We start from the raw sequence: 16864 nt of genomic DNA on the forward strand, positions 1-16864 counted from the left end.
CTGCAAACTTCAAAACAATGCAAGTTTATTATTATCCAGAAGACTGTAATTTAAGGTCAAAACATATCATTAATATTTACAGCAAACAAGACTGTCAATAAAGTAGAACTTCGATACATACTACTCAAGCAACTGAACCAACCCGGAGAAATAAACAATAAAACACTACTCAATGTGAAGACTATTTATCAAGCTTTTGCTTGCCGGTAGATAACGCAAATGGAAAATCTATTGAACTGTGATGTGCTTTTTGCCTTCAAGGGTCATGTTATTCATTTGGTTTTGTGTTATATTTATACATATATAATTTTGGGTAAATTACGCTAGTGGTCATTCAACTATTAGTATTTTTTCTTGTCACACAACTATGAAAAGTTTTAAATTGGCCACTCAACTATTCAATTTTGGCTTCTTCTTTTTTTGTCACTAGCTAATTAATGGTGACAGTTTTTAAAATCGGCATAATAGCAAATTTAACCCTCAAATTGACACAATGTATAAATGTTGATAACCAAAACAAAATTGAATAGTTGGGTGACAATTTTATAATTTTCCATAGTTAAGTGACCAAAAAAGAAAATTACTAATTATTGGGTGATCATTTTATAACTTTTCATAGTTGAGTCATGGGTGACCAAAAAAGAAATTTATTAATAGTTGGGTGACTAATAGTGTAGTTTACTCTTTTATTTTTGTTTGTGGGATCTTTTGGTACACGATAGTCTTATTGAGTTTCGATTAAATTTGGAGTTGAACTAAATTGAACCTTTAAACAAGAAGGAAAAACTCTCATGGTGGTATTTTCTTTATCTACGAAACTCAAATTTGAAACATTGCTTAAAGGGTATTGTGCTTCTTCTTACTACTTGACTCAATAGGCGTTGGTATGAATAGAGTTTTTACGTGTGAACTTATGTGAACCGACTCTTAAGTGACTTAAATCCAATAACACCTAAACTCAGAATGACGCAATTCGAAGATGACTTAAACCTAAAATCATCCGATTAAGTAACTTGAAATGCAATGACTTGAAAACATGATTCATAAACTCAAATGACTCAAACAATCATCCAAACCAAAATTGACCTTAACTCGTAATAACTCAAATTACCCAAACTCAAAATTAATTGAACACATATCCCAAAATAACGTGAGTCCAAGGCGAACCAACTTGGAAACCCAATTGATAAACTATAACTTCAACCCAAAGTAGTCCAAACTTAAAATAATCAAATCCAAAATTACTCAAAATTTTTAAAGTTTTAATTAATTCATAAATGAGTATGATTCACTAATTTGTAGTGGGTTAATTATTTATTTGTATCAAATTATAGAGCAAAAATTTGAAATTTAAAGTATACTTTAAGTCTCTATACATTTCGCACATTTAGAATTTAGTCTCCTTACTTTTATTCTCAATAATTTAGTCTCTCAATAAAAAAGTTAATATTATTAACTATGTGGACTAATTACATATAACCACATAATCTTTTAATAAAAAATTTAACGATATTAACTATTTGGATTAATTGATAATATTATAAAATGGTATCAAATTATGTGAAAAATTAAAATGTAGAGATTAAATATCAAATTTAAACATAAGAGAATGACCAAAATTAAAATTCAACCTTTTCTTACAAAAAAAAAAAAAAAAAGAAGCAGCAGCAGCAGCCGCCAAGTAGGATACGTGGGAAACATATAGATAGAAATGGATCTTGTTGTGTTCGAATCAAAGGAAGATAAGAGGTTGAAAAAGGCTCTTAGGCTTTCTCTTTGATCTATAAAAGGAATAGACCAACAAGAATTTTGAATCGGAAACATCGACAGATTCTTATGGACTGCAAATAAATATGAAACAAAAAGAAACTTACTGTTCCAATTTCATCACTATCCAATTTTAATATCAAAATAGTGGATATAGTAATGATTCAATGGGTTGGATGCACTTCACTTTTTCTTTTCTTCATTTTTATTCTCTACCATGGATTTGATCGAAATAATGTAATTCAAAATCAATATATATATATATATTTGTTCCTTCAAGAGTCGGAATATCATTACTATTTTTAGAATTACTTTACCCTAGAGAGGTATTAGACTAATTTTTCAAACTCAAATTCGACTTAAAAATAGATTTAATTTTTTAAGTTCGATTCAATTTAAAAAAATGGTAAGTTTGGACTCAATTCAATTTATTTATATTTGAATTTTTCTAAATTAATTTTTATTTAAAATTAATTTTTAAAAATATAATACACTAAATACACTAATATCCGTTCAAATAAAAATTTTCTAACATGTCAAAAATACATTAAAAAGTATTTACCACAAATATAATAAATGTTTTATTATATTAAATATAATTTTCAACTTTTATATTTTGGATTGGGTTATTTAGTTAGGTTTAATGTTTTGGGTAATGAGTTTAATTATTATTGAGTTAGTGATTTAAAATGAAGATAGATAATTGTTTTTATAACATAATATATTCGGGCCAAGTCAAGTCAAGTTAAGCTGGAGCAAAAAAAATCTTGCCCAAAGTCAAACCCATATAAAATATGAGTCTTAAGATTTACCCAAATCTATTTTTTGTGTCTCGTATTTTTGTCGAAACTCTCTCATTCTTTAATTGGGCCATTGAACCTAGACAAGTGACCCGAGCCATGCGTAAGTAGGGGTGTTCAAATTTCGATTAAAACTGAATTAACTGACCAAACCGATCTAATTCGATTGAAAGTCGGTTAATAATTTTTTGAAAGTTCGTTTATTGGTTAATTCGATTCAAAATCGGGTAATTAACCGAACTTAATAATTAATAATACAAATTATATGTAGTTTTAATTCAATTAATTCTGATAATTCGGTCAAATGAGCATTATCAATTTATTTTTTTATATGTTTTATACTTGTTTTAACCAAAAACAAAAACATATAAATTTTGGTTAATTCGGTTAACTAAATGAATTAACCGAAATATTTCGGTTCGGTTAATTCTTTTTTAATTTTAATTTTGTTAACAATTTAAAAATTAAAAATTCAGTTACTTCAATTAATACTACTTCAATTCGATTAATCAAACAATTAACCATTTGAGCACTCCTATACGCAATTCTACTCTAACTCATTAGATTATACATATTCAATTGAGGTTTTATTGGACAACAATAATGGACGATATTGGTATATTGATATTAAACTATAGTTAAATTTTAGAAATATACTTTTAACTACCTAAACATATTTAATCATTATTATTTAATCGTAATTAAAATTTAAAAAATTTAAAAATATAAATATTAAATTTTGTCAATTCCAAAAATTAAAATTAAAATTAATTAAATTAAAATAATATTAAATTTAAAATTTACATAAAATATAAGTTCTAATACCTAAATTTGACCCACAAACTGAATTAGATGATTGAAAGAGAGCCTCTTAAGTTGTATTTTTTCTTCTTAAAGGAAATATATATAAGTTATTATGCCGAGAACCTCCCATTTTAGTTTTATATATAAATTAAAATATAGAAATTCATTATAAATTTTATTAAAATAATACGATTCAAAAATATAAATAATATTATTTTTATTCTTTAAAATTTTGATATTTTGTATTATGATAAATGTAACGACCTAATTTTCAATTGGTGTCGAACGGTGATTCGAGATCACTAAATCCGAAAAATGAGTAGGAAATATTATTAATTTAGTGAGTATAAGTTAAATGTGAAGTTAGGAAAAATTTTGAAATAGTGAGCAGTGTACTAAAAATAAATATTAAAATAATTATAATCAAAAACGAGGTATCGAGAACTCGGGAATTTTAAATGGAGCCATAAATATTTTTATAAATATTTATGGAGTATTAATAAGTTAGTATTAAAGTTTCGTCAAGAAATTTTAAAGTTCTGATAGTTAATTGAACAAAAAGAACTAAATTGTATCAAATGCAAAATTGTGGGAAATGATTAAATAGCTTAAATGATAAAAGAAAGAGGGTTTAAAAGGCAAATAGACCCAAGGTCTCTTTGGGCTAGACGGCAAGGGCATGAAATCAGCAAGAAAATAAGGAGAATTAAGGGTAAAATTAGAAAATTGCAAAATTTACTTAATAAAGCTAGGACTAAAGTGGAATTATCTAGATTTCTCTTTATTTTTCTGCATTCTCATCAGCAAAAATGCCATGGAAGAGTTCCCTTAAGCTGGTTTTTCATATTTTTACTTCAAGTAAGTTCAATTCTTGATTATTTCTTAAATTTTTGTGTTTTTGTGACTTTTACAACTAGGTCCACTTGTTGAATTCATTAGTTTTTGATTCTATGAAAGAAATTGAAAGTTTCTATGAATATTTTCTAGAAGTATATGATGATTTGGCATAGAATTAGAACTTTAAATTGTTTATATGCTGATTTTATTGAAAGAATTGAATAGAAAGTCAATGTTTGGGACCTAATTGTAAAAAAGTTTGAATTTAGAGTTTTATGTGGAAATTCTGAATTTCAATAGTTATGAAATAACTTATAATGTCTAGTAAAAGTATTAATTAAGAAAATTATCTTAATTGAGGGGTTAATTGAGCAAGGACTGAATCGTATGAATTGTGAAATTTGGGGCAAAATGGAAATTAATATTTTGCACTAAAACTGTTTTGGACAGCAGCAGTAGTCTAACTTCGAAAAATTACCAAAAATTTTAGAAATGGAATTAGAGGATGAATAAAATATGAAATTAAATCTTATTGAGTTTAGTTTCTTATAGAAGAAATGATGTAAGCAATGGAACTGTAAATCATGAGATATGATAAATTTTGTTAGACAAGGTCAGAATGATTTCGGGTTCCCCTGTTCTTATTTTGTAAAATCATCAAAAATTGGATAAAAATAATTATGGGCTTAATTTTATATTTTTAGAATCTTGAATGAGTCTATTTTCAAGAGAAACAAACGAGAACATCATTCGAATCCTGTACAAGGAGATAATTAATTTTTAGTGAAGAAGGGTCGGAATTGTCAGACAGCAGAACAGGGGAGATTTCAATGAATAAACTGTATTAATTGGCCCAATCAAAAATTATGAAATTTTTATGGTAAGAAGATATGTGAGTGTGGTTTTAGGGAAAATTAGTGGATCTTAATTTGGATTTCCGTAGCTTCAGATATAAATAATTTAGTGACTATGACACGGGTGGATAGTTTGAATATTCACATAAGTAATTAGTGAAAATTATGGATAAAGTTACTTACAAGTGTGTTATTTATACCAAGGATGTAGATGGAGAGGAGGAGGAAGAAAAATATATGAATGACTCGTGTATAAATTGATCAAATGCCCGATTATAATCGATAAGTGTTGGATTAGAAATGATATAATGTTTTATTTGGAATATTTATTATAAAATTATGTTTATCGTTATAATATAAAAATTGAACTTGTGAGTTTATATGGCTAAATTTTAGTGATTATTTGTTAATTTTATGAATTTCATGATGTGTTATTTCATATGTATTGATGATAAAATCGTGAATAATGTAAAAGCATGAAAATTGAATAAATGATCAAATTAAGCATTTTAGTTCAATGACAAGATGAATTGAAGGAAAAGACCATGGTTGGACCATGGCAACAAGTGATAAGTGATAGCTTCGGCTACACTTATCTGATCAAGGACAAATGAAAGTGATAAGTAATAGCTTCGGCTACACTTATCTAATTAAGGACAAGTGAAAGTGATAAGTGATAGCTTCGGCTACACTTATCTGATCAAGGACAAATGACAAGTGAAAAGTGGTAGTTTCGGCTACCTGATCAGTGAAAAGTGGTAGCTTCTGCTACCTGATCAGTGAAAAGTGGTAGCTCCAGCTACCTGATCAGTGAAAAATGGTAGCTCCGGCTACCTGATCAGTGAATAGTGGTAGCTTCGACTACAAGTGACAAGTGATTTCCGTATAAGACCATATCTGGGATATGGCATCGGTGTGATATATGCTACTGTATAAGACCATATCTGGGATATGGCATCAGTGAGATATGTGATTCGTGTAAGACTATAGCTGGGCTATGGCATCGATATATGAATATGTGTAAGACCATAGCTGGGCTATGGCATAATTATGTGAAGATGTGTAAGACCATAGTTGAACTATGGCATCGAGAAAATGAAGTACTCAATTCCGTAAGACGTTCACTAATTTGACAAAGTTTGGTAAGTGTTACATGGAATTATGTGATACAAGGAAGTACGAGTTGATAAGATATGAGTATAGAACTTGGTTGATAAATGAATTCATTTATGATTATATAATTGTTCATCTTGAATGTACTGTCCATATGTATTGATAATTCAAATGTTTTAATGAATAAAGTTTCAACATGAAATAAATTGAACACGAGACAAATAATTATGAAATTGAACTCGGAATTCATGAAAATGACGGTTATTTATATATGGAGACATGAGACATTGATATATGAATATGAAAATGTTTGATAAATGTGTTTATTCATAATTATGGAATTATATACCTCATGTGTACTATTTGCATAAAGATGATATTTCAAATACTTTGGTTATTTAAGCTTAAATATGAAATAGTATGAAATCAAGATAAGTTGTTATGAAAATATATTTAGATTACGAGATATGGTGATATATGTTGTATGATTACATAACGTGAAATTGTGTATATATATGAGAAATTTAATGAGAATTGAGCCCATACACGTTTTTTGTTATTTATATGAAGTGTACGATTGACAAGAGTGATGAAGTTATAAACAGAGAGTTACACGGGTTGAAAACACGAGCGTGTGACTCTCCAAAGTGTAAAAATTTTCTAAGTGTTGCAAAAGTTTCATATGTTTATGGTTTGGTCGCGAACCACCTTGAATGTATGTTTTGGGCTCCGTAGGCCCATATAAGGGATGTTAAACATATGTATGAAAGTTTTTAATTTAGAATAAATTTTATGGCTGATTTTTACATGATTGATCATATTAAGTTCGGTAATGTCTCGTACCTATTCTAGGCTCGGAATACGGGTAGGAGGTGTTACAATAAAATGTAGAGATTTTAATTTAATTTATAAATGTTTTGTCAATCCTATAGAGAAGAATTTTTTTAATTTAAAATAAAGTGTTTTGAAAGTGTTTTCTTTTAATATATATTGAAACATGATTATAACTTAATTTTACTGCATTGCTCAAACTTTGCTTATTACTTTAAATATTACCTTAAAGTATTATGCTTATTACTATAAAAAGTTTATTTTATAATAATATATCTACACCTTTATATTTTTTCATATATACTTGAGAAGGCGAAAAAATTGGTCGCTTGTTTGCTACGAAGGCAATCATGACGTACCGTTTGTCCCTATGAAATTCGAAAACAACGCATCAATCATATATTCGATTTGAGTTTAATTTTTTAAAAATCGAATTATTACGTGATAACAATAATTTTTTAAAAATTGAGCCATTAGTTCACCAGTACAATTAGTTTAATCACCTCGATTGATTCGCCCGATTCAATTAAATAAATCACTAAAAATTCATATAAATAAAAATTTTAGTTAAATCGAATTTAGCCTAGTTTAACCTATTTATACCGATTTCCAAATTAACCAATCTTTATGCCTCATGCCTCTCTTTGAATTGATACTCTAATTAATTCTCAATCCAATTGATTGGTCTGATCTAATTCAAACAATCATATGGTTCAAGAAAAAAAAAAAACTAAGTATATATTGGTGAAATTGTATGCCAAGTCCCTCTTGTTATAAGGGCTAGATCAATTCAGTTCTCTTATTATTAAATAGATTAATATTTACTATTTAAAAATGACATGATAATTATTATTATTTATTTAAATTTTATTTACAGAACCATAAAATATATTTTAAAATATTAACTATGTTAAACAATAAATAATATTTTTAAAGAGTAAATGTTTAACTCTTACATGATTATTTTTAATCGTATAAGGACTTAACTTATAGGGTCCATGTAATAGAGGGCCAAGCAAATTCACCTATATGTTTTTTACAGTGAGATAAAAAGAGATGATTATTAGAGGCTGGAATAGAAATAAATTTGACTAGTAAAGAAAATATTGCTATCTTAAGTATAATTTAGTACCAGCCTATCATTCTTCGTTTTCATTGCATTACAACGTTGGCAAACCTCCATTAAACCAGTCATTCATTCATGGCCGACAATATCTCTGTTTTTTGTTTTTGTTCTTTTTTTGTTGTCTCTTTCCTTATAAAAACTAAATCTAAACCCATTTTCCCATCCGTTCGACGGGATCCTTTCAATTCATTTTCCATTGATTGTCGACTTTCCCCCATCCTCATTCCCCCAACCCTTTCTCAGCCATGGACCACCGTTCACAACGGGAGTTGTGCGCCGGTCCCCTCCATGGCGCCACAAACACCAACACCGGCACTTCCCTTCCCACCACCACCACAACCCCAACCCCAGTATTGGAAGAGTACGAAATCGACCTGGAATGGCCTTTCGAATACCTCGATGGTCTCGACTGTGACGCCATCCGTGAAGCAGCTTACGAGATTTTCTTCACCGCTTGTCGTTCATCGCCGGGGTTCGGAGGACGGAACACTTCGATGTCATCTTCGCATGATCACCATGGGAATGTTGTGGATGGAGGAGGGAATGAATCGCACGGGTCAGGTTCAACAAACGGGCGGGTGAATGGGGTGGTAATGACCCCGACGAGTAAGGTTAAAAAGGCTTTGGGTTTAAAGATGTTGAAAAAGTCGCCTTCTCGGAGGATGTCGTTTATTCCGACGGGCTATAATGGCGGCGGCGGAATGTCTGGGACGTCGTCGTTTGTTTCTCAAGGACATTGTAGTATTAACACCGGTTCTGGCAATGGAATGGGGTTTTCTTCGGCGCAGAATCCCTGGCCACGGCGGCCGTTGACGTCGGCAGAACTTATGAGGCAACAAATGAGGGTGACAGAACAAAGTGATCATAGGCTTAGGAAGACTCTCACCAGAACCCTCGCGGGCCAAGTACGTAGTAAAATTTTAATTTTAATTTTGGTTAATTCCACGATACGTCCCCAAAGCATCCCCAATTTCAAATTAATCTCATCATATTATTTAGGTCTTTCTGTGACTCTAGCTGTCAGCTTAGGTGTTAGCCAGGATCAAATTTTAATGACAGTGTTTGTTTTAACAAGTTAGAAGCTAGTTGTCAAGGGCCAAGTGGGGAATTCAATATTGAGATCAAAATAAAATTTTAAACTTTCGTGAGGCCAGAGGTAAAAACTTTTTCTATAAAACTTGAATTGAATACTTAACAACTAGGGGGAACCTACCCCTAGCTACGCTCCTTCTAGTTGTCCATGAAGTCTTAAACATGCTCTTTAGAAGCGAGCTACAATTTAAACCCTAAGCTTACAAGTAATAGTGACAAATTGAAATTCAATAAGAACGTTTTGAAGCTTGGGACTGATTTATAATCTAAGCGGTAGTTTAGGATGTTCAGCGCAATTAACCCTTTTCTTTACTGAATTCAAAAAGGGTTTTTTCACAAATTTAGTCCCTACTAATTTATTGAATTTTGCTTTCAACAGACAGGAAAGAGATCAGAGACTATAATCCTTCCACTAGAGCTTCTTCGGCATTTAAAACCATCCGAATTCAATGACCCGCACGAGTACCATGCATGGCAAAAACGTCAGCTAAAGATACTAGAAATAGGCCTTATCCTTTATCCATCAATACCTATAGACAAAGCCAATTCTTTCATGATCCGTCTCCGCGACATAATCCGAGCCGGTGAGTTGAAAGCCATCGACACCAGCAAGAATTCCGACATGATGCGTACGTTGTGCAACAGCATCGTGTCTTTATGTTGGCGGAGCAGCAATGGCGCTCCTACTACAGTTTGTCATTGGGCCGACGGGTACCCTCTCAATGTACACATCTATACCGCTCTCCTTAGATCCATTTTCAGCACTAGGGACGAGACGTTAGTGTTGGACGAGGTTGATGAATTGCTCGAATTGATGAAGAAGACGTGGTCTACGTTGGGGTTCAATAAGCCGATGCACAACGCGTGTTTTGCTTGGGTGCTTTTTGAACAATACGTCGTGACAAACCAAGTGGAACCCGACCTCCTTCGCGCAGCGTTTACTATGTTGTCGGAGGTGGAGAACGACGTGAAGAAGTCGAATCGGGACGAAACGTACATGAAAATATTGTCGTCCATGTTGGTTGTGATGCAAAATTGGGCGGAAAAAAAGTTGCTTAACTACCATGAGTATTTCAATAGAGGAACTATTGGTGGGATTGATAATCTTTTACCTTTGGGAATATTATCGACGAAGATTTTGGCCGAATGCCGTCGGATCGGAACAGAGGAGGGCAAGAAAGCGGATGTAAAAGTCTCGGATTCGTCCGGTAACCGTATTGATCACTACATTCGATCTTCCATGAAGAATGCTTTTGCAAGGGTGAGTACTTTAACACACAAATAGGCAATATAGGCAAACTATATTCTTATCATCAAATATGCTTATTTCTTGCCACAGATCAATGATAATGTGAAAAATGCTACCATGGGAGGAAGAGGGGAAGCTTATGAAAACTTACTTCAATTGGCTAAAGAAACCGAGGATTTAGCCGCGCAAGAGAGGGAGTTATTTAGTCCAATATTGAAGAAATGGCATACAACTGCGGGCAGTATTGCAGCCGTGACGCTGCATCAATGTTACGGAGAAGTGTTGAAACAACATTTAGCTGGGACGAAAATGCTGAACAGTGAGATCGTCGGGGTGCTACAACGAGCCGCAAAACTCGAAAAAGTCTTGGTTCAAATGGTGGTTGAAGATTTTGATGAGTGCGGTAACGGAGGCAAAGTGATTGTTAGAGAAATGATGCCTTATGAAGTTGATACAGTCACAATAAGGCTATTGGGCCAATGGATCGATGAAAGATTAAAGAAAGGGAAAAAGTTACTTCTGAGTGCAAAGAAAACTGAAGTAAATCAATTTACTTTTTGGATTCTAAATCTATGGTTAAAAAGCATACTAATTGGTTGTAATTTATGTTGTAGACATGGAACCTGAAGTCGAAAACCGAGCTGTACGCGCATTCGGCGGTCGAGTTGATGGCATTAATAAAGGAAACTGTGAATGATTTTTTTGAAATCCCGGTCGGGGTTACTGAGGATTTAATTCTTGATTTAGCCGAAGGTCTAGAGAAAATCATTGAAGAATATATCATCTTTGTAGCATCATGCGGTGAGTAAAATTTCATTGTGCTTCCTTCACGGGTTTTTGATTTAGCTTTTAGGGTTTTTATTTGATTCTTTTTTCAGGTTCCAAGCAGAATTATCTTCCAGCACTCCCTCCATTAACGAGATGCAACCAAGATTCGATGTTTTCGAGGTTTTTGAAAAGGGCTAGTCCATGCGGGGTTCGTGTCGAGGACATGCACCAACTTATGACCACTAAATACCAACATCCGTCCCCATCGACGAGCATTGGGACGCAATGCCTTTACGTCCGCCTCAACACATTGCATTACTTGATCACCCACATCCATTCCCTCGACAAGACCCTCGCAGTCTCGCCGAGGGTTTTGTCGAGGAGTCGTTTAAGCAGCCGTAAGCAGAACGTTACTTCCTTTTCCTACTTCGAACAAGCGAACCAATCGATCCAATCCGCATGCGAACACGTATCGGAAGTCGCCGCGTACCGCCTTATCTTCCTCGACTCGAGCCTCGTCTTTTACGAAAGCCTCTACGCCGGCAGTGTAACCAGCTCAAGACTCCGGCCCACCGTACGAATCCTCAAAGAAAACCTCACCGTTCTCACCACTATCCTAACGGACCAAGCACAAGCATTAGCAATGAAAGAAGTAATGAAAGCGTCATTCGAAGCATTCCTCATGGTACTCCTCGCCGGAGTTCCATCTCGGATCTTCAACCGGTCAGATTATGAGATGATAGAAGAAGATTTCGATAGCTTAAAAAGGGTGTTCTGCGGTATACCCGAAGATGTAATCCAAAAAGAAGCCGAGAAAGCTGAAGGAGTAATATCCTTGATGGGGCAAAGCACCGAACAGTTAATAGAAGATTTCAGCATCGTTACCTGTGAGACCAGTGGAATAGGGTTCATCGGCATAGGTCAAAAATTACCGATGCCACCGACGACGGGAAGATGGAATAGATCGGACCCAAACACGATACTACGAGTATTGTGCCATAGAAATGATCGAACGGCTAACTTGTTCTTGAAGAAATCGTTTCAATTGGCCAAAAGGAACTTGTAATCAATGAAAAATTATATATACAGTGTGAATATTTGAAGAACAGGTTGGGGTTTTTTTTTTTTTTTACTCTAGTAATGGGGTTTTAATGGATGTGATTGTTGAATTCAAGGATTTTAGTGGAAAAAATTATCGAAGGAAATGAGGGATTGTATATTGATTTTCTTAGTTGAGTTAAATGTTTGTTGGTTGGTATATGAATGAAGATTGTTGAGTGCTGAAGGCAAAGGGATGGATATTGGGATTTGAGAAAGCAAAAAAGAAAAATGTGAGCTTCATGAATATAGGATGGACTAATTTGGTTAAAATCTACTCAATTGTTCTAATCATTAAATTTTTTAAATTATGAATTTAATTTTTTTCATTATTTTGATTGGTTATCGATTTTTAAAGTTTCATCCGATCGAAAAAAAAATGTGATCATGATTTACTTAACAAGCACTATGTCTATTGCGCCCATTTGGCACCTCGGTATTACTCGGGGGCCTTCGATGGAGTTTTGGGACAAACCATTGCTAGATTGTTTGCAAACCAGGTTGCTCCCATGAGCCCGTACATGACTTAACCAGTCAGGGCATTTGTGGTCGAAAAGATTAACCAGTGGGGATGAGAAACTTGGTCGGTTCCAGGACACCATAAACAAGAGTCGTTTGGACAATTATTATTAGACACAGGGACAGCTAGGGGCGGCTGACAGTGGCACCGTAATTAGGTGCTTTTAATTTTTTAAAAATTTTAAATTAACAAAAAGTAAAATTACACTCTAGTTCTAATAATACTAATAATAAATTGATTTAATCTTTTTAAAAGTTATAAAGATATATAATATTAAAATAATAAAATTGTACCGTCTTTAAAAAAAATTTTCACCTGAATTTGATATTAGTAATTATGGTTTCAATTAACCTTGTTTTCTACATCTTTGGGGTGTTTTGTTTCAAGTATAGGAATTCAATTATGATTGTGGTGAATCCTTGGAGTTTAGTGAAATATAAGAAGAAATCTAACAAGATCAAGATCATCGTAGCTTTTCGTTAAATTATGGTTTCGGCCTCACTATTATTCTAAAATTTAAAATTTAATCATTATATTTTAATATGTCGTAATTTAATTATTTTAAGTTTATAGATAGGGTTAGGATGTAGGGCTTGTCCCAAACAGGCATCAATTGAAGACTTAAACCTAAGTTTTTTTGTCCCTTAAATGGTTCAGTCTTGTAAAATAGAAGTTAACTATTAGAGTAAGATTTACAAACTCGAAAAAAAAAACAATATCAATTTTACTAAAATAGAAGGGACCATTTTTGTAAATTTGATAAAATACATGGACTAATTATAGAATTTGACCAAAAATGCTATAAGATTCCGATAGTTTCATATTGAAACTTTCCTGATTTTTCTTTCTTTCCAAACACATAATCTCAAACACACGAAAAAAAAATGGAGGACGGCCAAAGCAAACACACTATCAGCAGCCGCCTGCAAGCCGTAAAGCAAAAATCTGGCAAATCCTATAATCAAATAGCCGAAGAAACCGGCTTAACCAACGTTTACGTGGCTCAGCTCCTCAAACGCCAGGCTCAGCTCAAGCCTGAAACCGCTCCTAAGCTAAGGGCAGCCTTGCCCGAATTGCCTGAGGAGCTTCTCCATGAGATGATGAAACCACCGTTACGGTCCTATGATCCGAACCTTATCCAAGAACCCACTGTTTACAGGTTCTTCTTCTTACACAATTCATGTTAAATTATCCAAAAAAGAATATTTTTTTAAATACCCTCTTTTTTTTGCTTTATTGCAGGTTGAATGAGGCAGTGATGCATTTTGGTGAGAGCATAAAGGAGATTATCAATGAAGAGTTTGGTGATGGGATGTAAGTTGTTTTTTTTTTCAGTGGTTTATTTTGGGTGTATTTTTTGGCCGTTCATTTCTTTGGATTGTTTAGCGTTTTGAGCTAATCAGCGAGTAGAAAATGAAAAAATTTAGCTCTGGAACTAGTAACACAATTTGAATTTAGAAATAAAATCTGGATTTCTGATTGTTTTCTTGAGCAAAAAGATCTGTTTGGGGTGTTTGAGTTTAGGGGTAGAACAGGAATTAAGAGAGCTTAAGGGAGTTCTATGTAAAATTGTTCCGCGCATTTGAAGTGTCTTTTGAGCTCATATCCTCATATTCATTGTCAAACACGAGTTATATGTGTGTGTGTGTGTGTGTGTGTGTGTGTGTGTGGAGGGTCTTTGGAATATCATATCCTTGGACTTATGTTCGGATAAGTGTCAAGCATGGATTTCAGACAATAGGTGCTTAACAAAATATGGAGTCTCGGAGCATTTTGGGGGGGTCGAGTTTTGATTTTCAAGCACGGAGAACTTAAACAAGCTCTGGCTGTCTAAATGATTTTAATTTTCATATGTCCATTCACTAATTCATGTTCATCGTTTTTGTTTAGCATGTCAGCTATAGACTTCTACTGCTCTGTTGACAAAGTTAAAGGCGTGGACGGGAAAGACCGTGTTGTCGTCACACTTGATGGAAAGTACTTGCCGTACAGTGAACAGGTTAGTTGCCCTTCGGTTTTCTTTAGTTCATGAATGAAAACATAAATGATCATATGGATCCTGATTGTTTCTTGTTGATATGGAATACTCATTTTTTGTTGTTGATTGTGGATTTTGGATTCTACTTCAGTTTCTATAGTTTGTCCTGATTGATTCCCGAGTTAGTTTTAACCTTGTGGTCCGATGTACTTCTAGTTTACCGTTGTTTAATCAGCCCATTTTTGAGTTTACCTTAATAACGAGAGTTGATCTTAGAACCTTAAGCTTCCTTAAGAAATGAATCGTTACCGCTTACCATGCTAGAACACTGGAAAACTTCTGTCATAATTGGTAAAAGAACCATAGGGATGAAACCTATATTACTCGTTTTTGTTTCTTGAATGAAACGTGATCGATCGTACAAATCCTGATTGTTTCTTGTTGACATGGAATACTCGTTTATGTTGTTGAAGGGTCTTAAGACAACAACTCACGTTGATCGTAGATCTAGGATTCTACTTCAGTTTCTATAGTTTGTCCAGATTGATTTCCGAGTTCAAACAGTTTACCGTTGTTTAATCAGCCCACTTTCGAGTTCACCTTAATATCGAGAGTCAATCATAGAACCTTAAGAAACGGATCGTAACCACTTACCATAATTGGTAAAAGAAACTAGCATTTGCCCCATAGGGATGAAACCTATAGTACTTGTACTCGGATATGACTCTTGGATACGGTTATAAATCCAACATGGATATGTTCAATTTTTTTTTAGTTTTTCAATGTATTTGGACGATCATCGAAGGGCTATATTCCCGTACTCATTTGCAAATTCCTTTCTAATGGCAGAAATCTGAGCATATGGTTTCAAGATTAAGGCTGCAATGAAAGCTGATGAACAGCCATATCCTGTAACCTTGGAGCTTCTTGTTGAAAGGAAAACAATAAAACTTGGTTTGTATTTTCATTTATTATGTTACTTGAACTATTTATTTTTCCGTCTCCGAACATGTTCCGGCATATATCCGGACATGTATTGGATATACTCGTGTTTGACATTAATTTTGGAGTTCAAATAAACATGTCACAAGTTTTTCAGTGGCATTGAATTATCATTTGCAAGTTTTGAGTTTTTTTCTTTGAACTTTGGTTATGGCATATTTTATGGTATGATTTTGAAGTTCTAATTTTCAATTCTCATAGAAATTATAATAGAAAAAGAAAAGGCTTTTTAATATTGAGAAAACTGTACCGTTAAACAATAATAAAAAATTAATCAATTTTCAGTAAGCAAACATTTTAAAAGATGCTCGAGAAGATACAATTGGATTCAAGTAAATCCTCTGTATTTCTTTTTTCTTCTAGAGAAGTGACGTTGAATTTTTTTCAATCAATTTGGTTTCTAAACTTTTTGTTGGTTAACATTGGCAAATTTCCCCAATTTGGTATTTCAACTTAGATTTAATTACAATGTGATAACATGTCACTCTCTCAAAATGTTACTACTTAAAAATTTTAATTTTTTTATAAAATCTAAAAATTGTTTAAAAAAATAAAAAAAAAATATTCCGGTGAAGATGTGACATAATGTTAAATTGTCATGCCATCATACTTTTAACATAATCTTAAACTACTTGAAAAAACTATCAAGTTTCAAGACAAATGTTGTAAAATATCAGAGACCAAGATGAAAAAAATTGGTAACTACTAAATGTTATTTTATCCAGAAAAAGATGAAATAATTCAGTAGTTGGGTCTAATTCGAAGGCCAACTTTTTTCTATGGAAAAGCCCAAAATATTCAAAGATAAAATTCCAAAACCTTTCCAAGTCCTTAAAACCCTAGGACTCTCATTTCACGACTCACCAGACGCCTCTCCCACATCACCAGATTCATCATCCTTGCTAAAGTCATTACCTTTCAATAGACTTGTTGGTGTTTGGATGCTGAGAAAATGTGGGAAAATGATGGGTTATGGTTGGATTAGGAAAGGAAGATACTATCTTGGTTCTTAAAGTTGTTTACTT

The 16864-nt window shown here is 33.1% G+C and overlaps 2 protein-coding genes across 2 annotated transcripts; both read left to right on the forward strand.

Annotated features, from left to right (window-relative positions):
- Nucleotides 1-8198: 8198 nt before the first annotated feature.
- On the forward strand, nucleotides 8199-12647 carry LOC108455263 (protein unc-13 homolog). The gene is made up of 5 exons (XM_017753844.2): nucleotides 8199-9037; nucleotides 9604-10485; nucleotides 10564-11013; nucleotides 11088-11274; nucleotides 11352-12647. Exons 1-5 carry the CDS (start codon nucleotides 8378-8380, stop codon nucleotides 12305-12307), a joined length of 3135 nt encoding a protein of 1044 aa, XP_017609333.1. The 5' UTR covers nucleotides 8199-8377; the 3' UTR covers nucleotides 12308-12647.
- Nucleotides 12648-13678: 1031 nt separating this feature from the next.
- On the forward strand, nucleotides 13679-15959 carry LOC108454750 (cyanate hydratase). Its single transcript, XM_017753314.2, has 4 exons — nucleotides 13679-14018; nucleotides 14102-14173; nucleotides 14750-14858; nucleotides 15687-15959. The coding sequence occupies exons 1-4, from the start codon at nucleotides 13744-13746 to the stop codon at nucleotides 15723-15725; spliced, it is 495 nt and encodes a 164-aa protein (XP_017608803.1). The 5' UTR covers nucleotides 13679-13743; the 3' UTR covers nucleotides 15726-15959.
- The last annotated feature ends 905 nt before the right edge of the window (nucleotides 15960-16864 follow it).

This window comes from Gossypium arboreum, chromosome 9 (genome assembly GCF_025698485.1).
Source record: "Gossypium arboreum isolate Shixiya-1 chromosome 9, ASM2569848v2, whole genome shotgun sequence".
Lineage (NCBI taxonomy): Eukaryota > Viridiplantae > Streptophyta > Magnoliopsida > Malvales > Malvaceae > Gossypium > Gossypium arboreum.